This window comes from Martes martes, assembly GCF_963455335.1.
Source record: "Martes martes genome assembly, chromosome: 3".
Taxonomy (NCBI): Eukaryota; Metazoa; Chordata; class Mammalia; order Carnivora; family Mustelidae; genus Martes; species Martes martes.
Window position 1 is genome coordinate 81,788,487 of NC_137890.1, and position 16,371 is coordinate 81,804,857.

The 16,371-nt window shown below is 37.3% G+C and overlaps 1 protein-coding gene across 1 annotated transcript in view; it reads left to right on the top strand.

The window, feature by feature from the left end:
* The window catches only part of CPAP (centrosome assembly and centriole elongation protein), a 72,236-nt gene that overhangs the window by 16,646 nt on the left and 39,219 nt on the right, over positions 1–16,371 (top strand). Inside the window, exons 4-9 of the mRNA XM_080798287.1 lie at positions 350–649; positions 2,908–3,019; positions 3,848–3,950; positions 4,079–5,708; positions 8,397–8,529; positions 12,947–13,112. Of these exons, the coding sequence (XP_080654413.1) occupies positions 350–649; positions 2,908–3,019; positions 3,848–3,950; positions 4,079–5,708; positions 8,397–8,529; positions 12,947–13,112 (2,444 nt within the window). The remainder of the gene's footprint in view (positions 1–349; positions 650–2,907; positions 3,020–3,847; positions 3,951–4,078; positions 5,709–8,396; positions 8,530–12,946; positions 13,113–16,371) is intronic.

Below are 16,371 nucleotides of genomic sequence, written 5' to 3' on the forward strand. Positions count from 1 at the left end.
CCAATCATTTGTAGCCATCTGCCTTGGCACTCTCTGTGTTTGTCACGGGGCTGCAGAGTTGACAATTCCAGCAGTGCTTCTCACAGATGGAACATGAATGGTGCCTTCCAGAATCAGGCAGTGTTGCAGCTCTGCAAGGTGTACACTGTCTGTACGGGAATTGTAGTATAAATAAATTATGCAAGAGTCATTTTTAGACTTAAAATTTCATGATTTTAAACAGAGTTTCCTAATATGGAAGAAAGAAATACTTTCATCACTTTAGAGAAAACCTGGTAGGTAGGGATCAATAACAGGAGAGAAAATGTTCTAAGAAGTCATTAGTTTTGGTGATGTTTCTAATTGCCAGGTTTAACCTCACTGCCTGATGATCAGGGCCAGAAGTACAGATCTCCGGGAAATTCAGCCACCATAGAGAAAACCACACCCTTCTTACCATTGTATATCTACCAGAATCAAACCCTAGAGAAAACGCACACTTCCAGCATTTTATCTGATGAACAAAACAACTTTCGTAGAACTACTCATCCAGATTTAGTCTTAACTTCAAAAAGTGGTGCTTCTCTCAATTTGTTTGGTGAGGCACAATATCAAGAAGCACTTGTGAAGAAAAGTGATTTGAAGGAAGAAAACCATAACCATTCTTTAGGTAAGTTACTTATATTTTTCTCTTCTGTACCTAATTAGTGTTACCAAGCTGTGCTAAGATAAGATAAGTCCTTTCTGCATTTTTTCTTGTCCTCTGTGGCTTTTATTATGAGCCTCTACACATTGCACAGCCACTGAGCCTGGACTGGATGTAGAACTGGACATAGAGTTTGTGACTTTCCAAGAACAATTGTAGTACTCATGCCGATTTTAGACCTTCCCTGGTCACATGGGGTCTTCAAAAAGGGAGGCAATGTGTTCCTTGTGTACCATTTCTCTTTGAGAGCTTAGAAACAGTTTTTTTTTTTTTTTAAAGATTTTATTTGTTTATTTGACAGAGAGAGACACAGTGAGAGAGGGAACACAGCAGAGGAAGTGGGAGAGGGAGAAGCAGGCTCCCCACAGAGCAGGGAGCCTGATGCGGGGCTTGATCCCAGGACCCTGGGATCTTGACCTTAGCTAAAGCAGACGCTTAATGACTGAGCCACCCAGGCGCTCCAAGAGCTTAGAAATAGCTTGAGGTTGATTTAAAACATACATGGTGGTGGTGGTGGGGAAGCATGATAGAAGATGGAAAATGTGAGAAATAGGTTGGTGATGGCAGTTATTTTTCAGAAAAGAAATCTCCTGCAACCCCAGACATTCCATTTGTCCTCAGTGCATCTCTGTATTCCCAGTATCCAGCACATTTCTGCCAGAGAGCCAGCAGTGTCTGATGGTCTAAACTCATGGAGCTCTCATGGCATTTTCTTCTGGTCTTTTTTTTCTTAATTCCTATTTCTGTGCCCCACTCCTCCCTCCACTTTTTTTTTTTTTTTTTTAAACATTTTGTAACCATGGAATATTGTATAATTGTGTTCCTTGCCCTCTCAACATGGAAAATGCTTATGGTACATTCCATAGTCTCCATAACCATAATTTTAATGGTTCTCATCATTATGCTAGTCATCAAATAATATATCAGTATTTAATGTTCTTTGAAGTAGGGCTGACTTGTTTTCAATATTTTAAATTTAATTCTCAATTTTAATGGTGTTTTCATGAATATGTTCTTTGGGGTAAGTTATAAAAAATACAGATAATACTACTTAGGATTGGGCACTTCTGTGCATAATATTTTATTTCTAATTTAGAATAATTCCTTTGTATGGAAAGATCTAATGCCTTTAAACATTTTTTTAAACAGTATACTCTATTAACCTTTTATTTTGGAAAATTTCAAACATCCAGAAAACTTGAAAGTCCACTGCAGTGATTAGCAGTAGATCTCAATTCAACAGTTAATTTTTGCCGTGTTTACTTTGTCTTTATAAATTTGTATGTGTTATATATATTTATACCTATATCTTTATCTCTGTCTATATGTATAATTTGTTCAGTCATTTCATTGCAAGTAATATGCAGATATTATGTTACATCATTTTAAAAATTTCAGCATGCATTAAGTAAAAAATTAGGACATTCTTCTGTATAATCCCAGTAATATTCTGTAATATTCAAATCCATTTTAGAATTCCTGCTATTGTCTCAAAAATGTCCTTTGAAGTTTTTAAATTTGATTTAATTTAATTTGATTTAATTAAATTAATTTATTTGACAGAGACACAGTAAGAGAGGGAATACAAGCAGGGGGAGTGGGAGAGGGAGAAGCAGTCTTCCTACTGAGCAGGGAGCCTGATGTGGGGCTTGATCCCAGGACCCTGGGAACATGACCTGAGCCAAAGGCAGATGGTTAACGAGTGAGACACCCAGGTGCCCCAGAAGTTTTTTTTTTTAAAAACAGGATCCAGTCAAGTTCATCTATTACATTTTGTTGTAATTTAGAAAAGCCCACACTTTTTTTCATAACATAATTTTGAAGAATGTAGCTTTTTAATTAGGATTTTGTCGTTTATGTCTGTGATAGTAAAGAAATCCTTGAGAGCTCTAAAATCTTCAGCATATGTTACTTTTTTTTTTTTTTTAAGATTTATTTATTTCAGAGAGCGTGCGTTCAAAGGGTGGGTGGAAGGGGCAGAAAGGGGAGAGAAGCAGATTCCCTGCTGAGCACAGAATCCATTGCAGGGCTCCATCTCACAACTCTAAGACCATGACATGAGCTAAAATTAAGAGTTGGATGCCCAACTGACTGAGCCACCCAGGTGCCCCTGGCATATGTTACTTTTGATAAATATTTTTTTTTTAGCATAGTAACTTGTAAAATTATCAAGTTTTAAGACTTTATTTTTTGCAACTAAATTTTCCTAATTTTTATCCTAGGAGAAGGTGTTTTACCATGTTGGGAAAAGGTGACTGAACCGATTGAGGAAGGGAATGATGTGAATGTAAAAAAAATTGGTGATTCTTCAGAAGTGGCTAATATTGAAGAAAGGTATCATCCATGTTGAAAGGAATAAGAAGAGTGACAGTTTAATTTAATAGCCAGCTATTAAGATAGAGCACTTTCTCTTTTTTTTGAAAGATACATGGTTTTCTTGTTTTGCTTGAATATGCTTTTAAGTATGATGTCAAAGATAAAACTTACCACATATTGTCACTGATAGCGCTTAGGGAGATATATCAGTTCAAGTAGATTTGACATTGTTTTGGAAAAACTGAGCAAAGTTTTTTCACCAAAGAGAAAAAAATCTGGATAAAATTAATCTTCTCTCAAATAGTTAAATAAATCCCATTTTGGCAAAGAGAAACAAATTAATATTGAGTCTCACATTTGGTGTTACCTCTAAACTATAATTGGGTAAGTCTGGTTACAGAATTTAAAAATTTATGACAAAGATAAAATATCAATATTGAAGTTTATTATTTTCTTAAATATTTGAAATATTTTAGTGTATGTTATGGAAAGGAAAATGACTTCTGATTATTGCTCTATTTACATTGGCAATGCTCTTTCTTAAAGGTATATATTTAAAATTTTCAAAATGTATTTTAAAGTGATGCAATGAATATGATATTTCAAAAGTTAATCTACAGGCAAAAGATGGACTTCAGAAGGGTTTTTTTCAAGTCGTGTGGAGTGTTGCCTTCTCTGTATTTTGGGAGATGGGGTGGGATTATAACTTTCATTGGATTTTCAAAGGGAATCGGTGACTTTGAGAAAGGTTAGTTCTTAGTGTGGTCAGGGGTATCTGTGTCAGGCACACTAAGTGTCAAATACCACATCTTGATTTGCATGTTAAATAATTATTTTTATGATTAGACCTATTAAAGCTGCTATCAGAGAAAGGAAACAGACATTTGAAGACTACTTAGAGGAACAAATTCGGCTGGAAGAACAAGAACTGAAACAAAGGCAACTAAGGGTAGGCATTTCCACTATTTTGATTAAGTTCATTAAGGCTTTAGAAATTTGTTTGTAATTTTCTTTAAAAATAACTTTGAGATAACTTGGATATACCAGAATTAATTCAAATATTGTTCTCTATTTAAGGAAGCCGAAGGATCGTTCCTAATCAAAGCAAAACCAAAACAACCATTCTTGAAACGAGGAGAAGGTTTAGCAAGATTTACTAATGCTAAATCTAAGTCTCAGAAAGGGAGAGAAAATAAACTAGTGACTAATCAGAGCACTCCAGAGGACCAACCTGTGTTTAAAATGGATAGACAACACTTCCAGCGGAAAACTGCTCTTATAAATAAAGAACTGTGTGCAGAGAACCCGCCTGTTAAAAAGAACAATAAAGGTAGAGCCAAGAGTGATTTCGTCACATTCAGCCAGAAGCCCAAAGTGCTTAAGAGTAGTAACAGGAAAAGTCCTCCTCCAACAGGATTGAAAATACCTGGAGGGAAGAAATATGATGGGCAATTTAGAGACCAGATCAAATTAGAAAAAAAAGTTGAGTCTAATAATAGAGAAAATGTACCTGAGTGTGCAAAACTTTGTGATATTGGTTGCAAAGTCTGGAATAAGACACAGGGTAAAGACAAACTTCCTTTTTCGGCAGGACTGGTCAGCTACATATCTTCGAATAGCCCAAAACATGAGACCTTGAAAAAGTCAGAATCTTCTCTTGACATTTCTCTTCAGAAAAAGTTAGAGAATTGGGAACGAGAAAAGGAAAAGGAAAATTTGGAGTTAGATGAATTTTTGTTTTTGGAACAAGCTGCTGATGAAATATCATTTTCCAGTAATTCCTCATTTGTACTGAAGATCTTAGAGAGAGACCAGCAGATCTGCAAAGGCCACCGGCTGTCTTCCACCCCTGTCAAAGCTGTGCAGCCGCAGATGGTGACAGTGGATCCTGTTACTCAGTGTAACCACAATGAAGCTTCAGGCTGTACTGAACCTGAACATGAGGGTGAGTGTGAGGTCGCACCCAACCAACCTGATTCAGTCTCCTCACCTGAAGGGTGTAGGGAACAGTCGTGTAAAGTCAGTAGGAAAGCCCTCCAAATGAGCACTTCTGAAAATCAGACTCAGTGGAATGTAAGTGATGATGAAGCTGTCACAGACAGTGACAGTAGCACTGACTCTGAGGAGCAACTTGATGTTACTATAAAACCATCAACTGAGGATAAAGAGAGGGGTTTCAGCAGCAGAGAAGACAGTCCAAAAGTCTGTGATGGTAAGGACCCTTTTAGGGACACTGGGATTCAAGAAGAAGATAAAAGGAGAGATGTTGATTTAGATCTGTCTGATAAAGATTACAGTAGCGATGAGTCTGTCACTATAGAAAGCTTGAAAAACAAAGTTTCTGAGTCCTCAAGAAGACCCTCATCCGTAAGTATGAGTAAAATTGACTTTGACGATGAAAGAACTTGGACTGACCTCGAAGAGAATTCATTTAAGCATGATGTTTTTCTGGGGAATGAGGCCATTTATGGGACTCCTCAAACAGCCTACCCTAAGAGTGAAATATGTGTATCGGACAAAACAATAAAGAGGAAAGTTGCACCGGTCAAGAAGGGAGAAGACTTGAGCAAACCCAGTAGGAGCATAAGCCCTCCTCCTACGTCGGATCTCATGATGAAGTTCTTCCCTGCTTTGAAACCAAAACCAAAATCAGATTCACACTTGGGAAATGAACCCAAGTTAAACCCAAGTCAAGACCAACCACTTGGTAAGTCAGCATTATAAAATAGGTATCAGAATGTTATAAATTTCACATTTACCTTATTAGTCTGCTATTGGAATGCTTAAAATCCTTACCTTTCTAATTGCTTAGTATAAGTCTAATTAGGAGATTTGTTAAAATTTTATTTATTTTGTGGGCCTAAATAATAACCACTAGTATAAGACTCGGATGGATTGTGATTTCAGATTTTTCAAGTTTAAGCCTATGCCTTATTCTCAAGGCTTTTAAATTAATTTGTTATAAAGTGAGATAACACTTTTGTAACCAGAGAGTACCCAGTTTATGGTTTGTGTCGCTGTAAGATGAACCTTTGTGCTCTTTTAAAAATGATTATGTTTTTACTTAATTTTTTTACTACCTCATGCACTACCTTGCTAAATAGGACCAAGAAGAAATACAGTAAAATTGAAGTTTCCTTTCTTCCCTGGACCTGCGCTCCTAGTTCCCTTTCCTAGTTTTGTAGGTTCCTAGAGGAACCTATATTCCCATTTCCTTTGTGTATTCTAAAAAGCATATGGGTGAGTGGGTATATAACCTTTCTACACAAATGACATGTTTTTTTATATACCATTTTTCACCTTTTTTTTTTTTTAAAGATTTTAGGAGAGAGAGTGCACATGAGCATGTAGAGGGGGGAAAGGAGGGGAAGGGACAGAGGGAGAGGGAGAAGCAGACTCCCCACTGAGGACAGAGCCCTCTGCCCATGCTCAATGCTAGGACCCTGAGATCACGACTTGAGCCGAAGGCAGATGCTCAATCAACTGAGCCACCTAGGTGCCTTCACCTGATTTATAATAAATTTTGAAGATTGTTCTTTTCCACATATACATCTGCTTATTCCATTTAATGGCTTTGTAGTACTCTGTTAATGTGATGGGCTTTTAAAATTATTGAAATAGTGAAATATTGAAAAACTCCTTTCTATTATATCATATTATAAATTCTGAATGACTAGCAAAGCATGGGTGCTTTAAAATATAAATTATAACTTAAACTATTTAAAAAGTACTCTGATTTTAAAAGTAGTACTTTTTGCAGAAAGTTTGGAAACTTAAAAAATATAGAATGAAAAATGTTTATAACTAAACTATCCAAAGGTAGGTGTGGTGTCATTTTGGGGTATTTCCTTCCTGTCATTTTTCCTATGTATTTTTAATATGGTACAGTTATTTGTTAAAAGTTACCTTATCTTTTTTGACCAAGTGTATAATACATATTGGCTATATCTTTAAAACTCTGTGTATTTTTTAAAAAGATTTATTTATTTATTTGAGAGAGAGAGCACACCAGTTGAGCACTCCCTGTTGAGCAGGGAGCCCCTTGTGGGGCTTAATCCCAGGACCCTGGGATCATAACCTAAGGCAGAGGCAGACGCTTACAATTGAGCCACCCAGGTGCCCTTTTTCATGTATTTTAAAAATGGTTGCAGAACACTGTATGAATGCAATTCATTATTTTATTCAATATATGAATAAAATAATATCCATTATTTTATTCAATAATTTCCTTATTCCTTATTGTTGAATACTTAAATTATTTTTCACTATTAGAAATAACACTGTAATGTGTATTTTTGTGCAAAAATCAGTTTTTCAAAGGGATAATAGATGGACAGAAGCATTGACTATTTTACTCTTTTAAATAGCAAATTTGGTATGGAAAAATTCTTAATTTATATTGCTGTGCCTAGTGGAGGTAAACTTTAATTTTGGTGTTGATTAATGCTTTAGATGTCTTGTGAATTACTTATTAATGTTCTTAAGCTATTTATATATGTGCATATATTTATTCATTTTTAAAAGATGTATTTATTTTTAAAGATTTATTTATTTTAGAGAGAGAGCACGTGCAAGCATGTGTAAATGGGGGGGAGGGGCAAAGGGAGAGGGAGAATTCTTGAACAGACTCCTCGCTGAGTGGGGGAGCCTGATGTAGGGCTTGATCCTAGGACCTTGAGATCATGACATTAGCAGAAACCAAGAGTTAGACACTCAACCAACTGAGCCACCCAGGTGTCCGTATTTATTTATTTGAGAAGAGAGAGCATGTGAGCAGGGGGTGGGGGCTGGAGAGGGGAGAGGGAGAGAAGGGAACTCCCCACTGAGCATGGAGCCCAGCACATGGGCTCTCATGAACCCGAGGTCATGACCTGATCCAAAACCGAGAGTCAGTCGTTTAACTGGCTCTATAAAGAGTCCTAAATGTACATATTTAAAATTGAAGTATAATTGAAGTATAATTGATGTACAACATCCTGTTAGTTTCAGGTGTACATCATAGTGATTTAATATTTTTATACATTATAAAATGATCCCATGGTAAGTCTAGTTACCATCTGTTACCCTACAAATGTCTTTCAATATTGACTGTTAACAAAAAATATATGTATTAGATGTTAAAAACATTATTTGAATTTCTTTTTATATGTAATGTTAATTCATTGTCTGATTGATACTCTTGAGGTTGAATAATGTTTTTCTTAAATTTAGATTGGTTTCATCTGGAAAGTTAGGCCAATATAATTTTTGTTGTTGTTATTAGAAGCATTGTTTCTTATGCATTTTAATAGTACCATTGTTTACAGTATTTTTGCCTCTTAGTGTTAAAAGCTAACTATTGTTCTTGCTGCTGAAGGCCTTTTGTGAAGTTCAATATATATGGCCTATGTTATAGGTGACAGTGCTCGATCTCAAGTTTTGAGAGAGAAAGTTATTGAATTGGAAACAGAAATAGAAAAATTTAAAGCTGAGAACACATCTTTAGCTAAACTTCGCATTGAACGGGAAAGTGCCTTGGAAAAACTTAGGTAAGTTTGCATATGTAAGTTGGGAAAAAATATAATGATTCAGTTTTATCTTCAAGATGATATTTAAAGTATTTGAAATAATTTTTGTCAACCCAACAAAATAAAATAAAAAGAAGTGAAATATTTTTCTTTGAAATCTTAACCGCATAAAAATTTTTTAATTAAAATGACCAATTGTAGTCAGAAATGTGTTAAAAGGGGAATTCTCTAGTTGAGGAGATTACAAATTGAATTTTGAAAAGCATTTTTTAAAAAAAATATTTTATTTATTTGATAGAGAAAGAGATATCACAAATAGGCAGAGAGAAAGGGGGAAGCAGGCTCCCTGCTGAGCGGAGACTCGAGCCCTGCGAGCCCTGCAGGCCTCGATCCCAGGACCCTGAGATCATGACCTGAGCCAAAGGCAGAGGCTTAACCCCTTGAGCCACCCAGGCGCCCCTTGAAAAGCATTTTGAAGCTGTTAATTCAAGTGCTACCTTGGCCATTGCATAAATTTTCTAGGGCTACTGTAACAACGTATAGTTGATCCTGAACAATGTGGAGGTTAGGGGCATAAATTTTCTAGGGCTACTGTAACAACGTATAGTTGATCCTGAACAATGTGGAGGTTAGGTTAGCCAAAAAGCCACATATAATTTTTGACTCCCTAAAAACTTTGCTATAATAACATACTGCTGCCTGGAAGTCTTACCGGTAGTGTACAGTTGATTAACACATGGTTTGTTACATGTGTTATATACATATACTTGTAATAAAGTAAGGTAAAGAAAATGTTAATTAAACTTGTAAGGAATAGAAAATACATTTATGGTACTGTACTGTAAAAATTTTGTATGTAAGTGGATCCATGTAGTTCGAACCCATATCGTTCAAGGATCAACTGTACACAACATCAACAAACTAAGTGGCTTAAAACAACAGGAATTTACTCTGTCAATCCTTGGTATTTCTTGGCTTAGCATTGGACATTTGGGTTGTTTCTACCTTCTGGTTATTGTGAATAATGCTGTTAACATTGGTGTGTAAATACCTGTTCAGGTTCTTAGTTCTTTTTTTTTTTTTTTAGGTTCTTAGTTCTTTTGGGTATATACCCAGGGGTGGAATTGCTGGGTCATATGGCAATTCTGTACTTAATTTTTTGAGGAACCACCATACTGAATGGTTGCACCAGTTTACATCACATTAACTGATTTGATATGTTGAGCCAGCCTTCACTTCCAGGGATGAATCCCACTAGGTCATGGTGTAAATCCTTTTAAAGTGCTGTTGGATTTGGTTTGCTAGTATTTATTGAGGATTTTTTTTTTTTTTAAGAAAGTTTAATTTTTTTTTTTAAATTTATTTATTTGTTAGAGAGAGAGTGAGCGAGCGCAGGCAGACAGAGTGGTAGGCAGAGGCAGAGGGAGAAGCAGGCTCCCCGCCGAGCAAGGAGCCCGATGTGGGACTCGATCCCAGGACCCTGGGATCATGACCTGAGCCGAAGGCAGCCGCTTAACCAACTGAGCCACCCAGGCGTCCCTGAGGATTTTTATGTATGTTTGCATCAGGGATTGTCCCATAGTTTTCTTGTGGTGTCATTGTCTGGCTTTGGTGTCCAAGTGACTGCCCTCATGAAATGCGTTTGAAAGTATTTCTTCTCTTTTTTGGAAGTGTTTAGGCAGGATGGGTATTAATTATTTTTTGAATATTTGCTGGAATTTACTTGTGAAGCTATCTGGCCCTGAACTGTTCTTTCTTGGGAGGTTTTTGATTACTGATTCAATTTCCTCATTATTGTTCTGTTCAGGCTTTCTGGTTCTTCTCGATTCAGTTTTGGTAGGTTGTATATTTCTAGGAATTTATCTGTTTCTTCTAGATTATCCAGTTTTGGGGATATTATTGCTCACAATATGATCTTTTTTATTTCTGGGGGCATCTATTGTAAAGTGTCCTCTTTATGATTTTATTTGAGTTTTCTCTCTTTCTTAGGTCTAGTAGGGATTTGTTGATTTTGTGTTTTTTCCTTCTGAGACTTCCACAATGAATGTATTGGATCTCATGGGCTTTCTTCATTCTTGTTCATTCTTTTTCTTTTTTTTCCTCTAACTGACCTCAAATTACGCGTCTTTGAGTCAGATTCTTTATTCTGCTTGATTATGTCTGTTGTTGAAGCTCTCTATTGTATTTTTTTTCACTTTATTGATTGTATTCTTCAGCTCCAGAATTTCTGGTTTTTAAGTTTTATTTATTTATTTTTAAGTAATCTCTACACCCCACATGGGGCTCACACTCATAAAACCTGAGATCAAGAGTCACATGCTCCCCCGACTGAGCCAGCCAGGTGCCCCCTCTTTTTAAAGTTTTATTTATCTATTTAGTTTTTAATAACTGTGTGTTTTTTTTTTTAAGATTTTATTTATTCATTTGACAGACAGAGATCACAAGTAGGCAAAGAGGCAGGCAGAGAGAGGAGAGAGGAGGAAGCAGCTCCCTGCCGAGCAGAGAGCCTGATGCGGGCTCGATCCCAGGACCCTGGGATCATGACCCTAGCTGAAGGCAGAGGCTTTAACCCACTGAGCCACCCAGGCGCCCCAATAACTGTGTTTTTTAAAAATGATTTCTCTTTGTTGAACATCTTGTTTTCTTTCATGTATTATTTGCTGATTTTGTTGAGTTGTTTATCTGTGTTTTCTTGTAGTTTGCTGAGCTGCTTTAAAATAGTTATTTTGAATTCTTTGTCAGGCAATTCTTAGATCTGCATTTCTTTGGGATTGATTGCTGAAACTTTATTAGTTTCCTTTGGTGGTGTCACATTTTCCTGATTCTAATGTAGCCTTGTGTTGACATTTTTGCATTTGAAAGGGCAGAAAACTCTTTCTTTACAGACCAGTTTTGGCAGGTAAAGACCTATTCCAACTGGATCCTTGGACTGGTGGCCAGATTCTAGGATCACAGTTGAATGGGATTGTAGTGTGGCTCTTGCTGGGTCCATACTGGAGCCCATAATTGGTGGGTCTCTCTCTCTCTTTTTTTTTTTTTCAAGATTTTATTTATTTATTTGAGAGAATGAGAGAGAGAGAGAGAGAGCACGAGACAGGGGAGGGTCAGAAGGAGAAGCAGACTCCCTACTGAGCAGGGAGCTCTACGTGGAAACTCAATCCTGGGATTCTAGGATAATGACCTGAGTCACTTAACCAACTGAGCCACCCAGGCATATTGGTGGGTCTCTTAACAGGGGCATGGTGGATGTAGTTCCTACTAGATCCCCAGTTGGATAGGATTGCTTGTAGGACTACAGTCCAGCAGTGCTAAAGCTAGTCATGGGGCTGCTTCCAGGTCTGCTGTTGAGTGTGCAGACAGTGGGTCTCTTACCAGGGATGAGAATGGGTGTGACTCCTGCCAGGTTTTTGAGCATCCTCCTGCTGGGCCCCTGGGTGAGCAGGACTGCCTCCAGTACCACGATACAGCCAGGCTAGAGCCACGTTACAGGACTGTTTCACATTTTATAGTCACGACTGAGGTCTGTGGGCCTGTTACCAGGGACACAGATGGGTTTGGCAGATGGGCTTGGGGTTTCTCAACCTATCTGGATGTTAGAGCTCCCACAAAAGTACTTTTATCTGTGTATGGCTGTCAGCTTGTTTTTTGTGTAAAGAGATGTGAGCTGGGACCTCCTGTTCCACCATCTTGATATGTCCCTCTCCCTATGCTCTTAACAGAACATCAGAACACACCTGGGTTATGATAGTTCCTCTGATCAATATTCTCTTAAGCTAAGACACCGAGTCCTCACACTGGTCTATTAGACCCTAATTCATTTGGCTTTCTGTTTTATTTTTTGATACTTCTTCCTACTTTTCTGTTTCAACTTTGTTTTATCCACCCTGGCCTCCTGTAATCTTTGACCACATCAGGCATATTCCTACCTCAGGGCTTTTGCATGTGGTGTTCCCTCTTTCTGAACTGTTTTGTCCAGATATCCTTATGGCTGTTTTCTCAGTTCCTTCAGGTTTTATGTAAAATATTATCTCAGCAAGATGACCTCATCCATAATTTCAATCTCCTTGATACTTCCTACACTTATTCTTTGCATTATTTTTCTCCTTCTAATATGCCATGTATTTTATTTATCTTGTTATTGTCTGCCTCTTCCATTAGAATGAGAAGCTCCATGGGAGTAAGGGTGTTTATTTTTTCACTGGTTTCTCCAGTACCCAGGGTAGTGCTTGATTCATAGTAGGTACTCAATGAATATTTGTTGGAGGAATGCTTTATGGAGTTAACTGACAGTTATTTCAGTACTATGGATTGAAGATGGATTCACCAAGACCAGTAGCTCCTCCATTCCAGGCTGTCACTGATGTTCCATTTCATATGACATGTGGATTACTCCATTAAGATGGTCCCTTTAAGTGATAACGTGGTTTGGTCACTTTAGGAAAGAAATTACTGACTTTGAACAACAGAAAGCAAAAGAATTGGCTCGAATAGAAGAGTTTAAAAAGGAGGAAATGAGGAAGCTACAAAAGGAACGCAAAGTTTTTGAAAAGTATACTACAGTTGCAAGAACTTTTCCAGATAAAAAAGAACGTGAAGAAATACAGGTATGCCAGTTCTTTATGTTAGACTTACGTGATATGTTTGTCCCAGTGCTGTGGGGCACACAGTAGGAGGGGTGTCCCTTGCTCTCCTCCCTCGGGCCCTGGAATATCAGAGTGATGTGTCAAAGAGAAATGGGGTGTCAGTTTTTTTAAACATTTAAAAAAATATATTTATTTATTTGAGAGCAGGGAGAGGGGCAAAGGGATAGGAAGCAATTCCTTAAGCAGACTCCCTGCTGAGTGTGGAGCCCAACGTAGGGCTCGATTTCAGGACCCTGAGAACGTGATCTGATCTGAAATCCAGAGTCAGATGCTTAACCAGCTGAGCCACCCAGGGGCCCCTGGGTATCAATTTATTAATCATCCATTGACTCAGTAAGTTATTGGTCTGAGACGGCATGAGGAACATTTTTTTGTAGTCTGACTTTTAAAGAACGAGATATATCAGTTCTTTTCTTAGTAGAGGCTTCCAAAAAAAAAAAAAAAAAGAAAAGAAAAGAAAAAAGACTACAGTAATTCCTTGGATGAATTAAGAAACCAAGAGTTAGAAATTCACCAGCATCATGTTGTGTTGATCTGATTGGTACCCCTTACACCAAATACTGTTACTTCCAGTCATTTATACAAATTTAAGGCCCCTACACTAACTGGGTCTTTAATTTTAAAACTTATCAACTGATAGGACAAGTAATCAGTCCTCTTCATTTCAAAGTTAGAATGGACATAATCAGAGGAATGTAGTAGTTAAAAATAACTACTGCAGGGGCACCTGGGTGGCTCAGTCAGTTAAGCATCCTGACTCTTGGTTTTAGCTCAGGTCCTGAGATTGAGCTCCACATTAGGCTCCATACTTTGCGTGGAGTACATTCTAGTTTCTCTCTTCATCCCCCTCTGTCCTTCCCCCCCACGCTCTCTTTCACTCTCTCTCTAAAATAAAAGTAAATAAATCTTTAAAATAAATAAAAATAACTAATTTCTAGCTAAAACTCAACTTTCTAGAAAAAAAAATAGGTGAATATATTTGTGACATTGACGTATGCAAAGATTTCTAAGAGGACACAAAGGACTAAGTACAAAGAAAACATGGACATACTGAATTTCATTACAAGTAATATTTCAGTGGCGCTTGGGTGGCTCAGTCAGTTAAGCATCTGCCTTCGGCTCAGGTCATGGGATTGAGTCCTGGAGTCCTGGGATTGAGCCCTTGTCAGGCTCCCTGCTCAGCAGGGAGTCTGTTTCTCCCTCTGCCTCTGACCCTTCCCCTTGCTCTGCTCGCTCTTGCTTATTCTCTCTCTCTCAAATAAGTAAGTAAAATCTTAAAAAACAAACAAACAAATAAAACTTCAGTTTACCAAAGAAAAAAATTTAAAAGGCTCTCTATTGCTCATGGTATAAAGTACAAACTCTTTCATATTTTTGATACTAGTATTTTTGGGGCGCCTGGGTGGCTCAGTTGGTTAAGCGTCCAGCTGTTGATCTCAGCTCAGGTCTTGATCTTAGGGTTGTGAGTTCAAAGCCCCGCATTGGGCTCCATACTGGGTGTGGAGCCTACTTAAACAAAATAAATAAATAAAAGTAAATACTAGAATTTTTGAGTTTCAGTCTCTGCTTTCTCCCCTCTCATGTAGTATACCTTCCTTGAGAAAGCTCATCTGCAAACCCAAACTTAAGTTATAACATGCCATGTCAACTAGGGTCTTTAAATCTATTTATTTATTTTTGTGGGAAGAAACATATGCTGTTACGTTTTTGTTTAATGCTCAGTTTATTGAATCTAATATGTTAGACATTAACAATATATTTCATAGTTTTGGAAATCATTCCTGAATGCTCTTTGTACTTTGATAGTGTTGACTTAAGCATTAGACCCTTTTCAAACTTGATTATTGTGTATGGCCGTGGGTATTCATTATTTCTTTCTGTTTTTGTTACACTTCCTCTTTTTCTTACACTATGCAAGTATGACTTTAAGAAATATATACGTAATAAAAACAAACCTATATTTATTGCTACTCTTCTACTTAATCATTAAAAGAATAGAGATTGTATATTCAACCTTCTTTTATATTATAGTTTTTGAAAATATTAACTCTTTTCTTTTGGGTGTTCATTCTTTCAGCACATTGATTTGAGAACCCTTTATGATGAGCATTGGGGAATTGTTGATGAAGAAGACATTTCTGTCCTCCTGGAATTTATATTCATCATTATTGATTTATGGCCTTTTACAGACTCAAGTTACTCTAATTTATTACAGAAATTTCCTTTTTGATAATCAAGTGGCCTCAATTTGGCCAGTGGGAGCCCTGTATGTACATCAGCTTCCTTGTCCTTCAGCTTTGCCCTTGACCTTAGATGGTTGAAATTATCCCTGCTTTCTCTAACAACTGGTTATTTCAGATAACCTGGTTTTTGCTTTTGCTTTTCTTCAGCCTACCCCAGATCTGGAATCAGCCACTGCCTAGGGAGCCCTATTGTCTTACTACTAGGGAGTCATATGAGGATTGGTGGTCAATGGCAGTGGTATCCTTGCTGTTGGTGCCTGTCACAGTGCACAGCTGGGGAAGGGTGGTGACTTTCTAAAGTCATGAGTTCACACTGATTCTTTTATCTTAATCATGTAACATTATTCCAATTTTTATGTAGTGAGTTTTCATTGACCATTTACACATTGATGTTCAGTCAGATCTCTGCTGAGTTACCAACATGTGTATCTGTTTCTTCATTCAGAAGGTAATTGAGGGTCCAGGATCTATGAGGTGCTATGTAGTGAGCTGGTTAGCTCTGTTTGGATGTTTCAAATTTAACTTACCCTATTCCTACTAAATCTGCCTTTTCTTCTGACTTTTTACCCATTCACACCTGCGATAAAAAGAGGTCTAGATTTTTTCCACCTTCAAATTCCATCAATAATAGTTTCTTTTGACTTTATCTTCTGCATATCTTTTTTATCCTGACCCCTTCTCTTTCTCTTCTTCACACATATTCCTTCTAGCTGTTACTTTAAATCCTATTTTCTAGTCCTTTTGACCAAGTATATTAATATTTGTCACTCCCTCTATGATTCTATTCTTTTGACCCCTTTAGGACCTTCCAATTCATTGGTTTCCCTCACCTTCCTGTGTCCTTAAACCCCAGAGACAGTTACTCTAGTCATTTCTATAAGTGTATTCTTTATTCCCTTTTTCTCAAGCCATCATATTTTGTTGGCAAAACTATAGGCCTGGCATTTCCTACCTTCATCATCTTTGTGCCCATAACA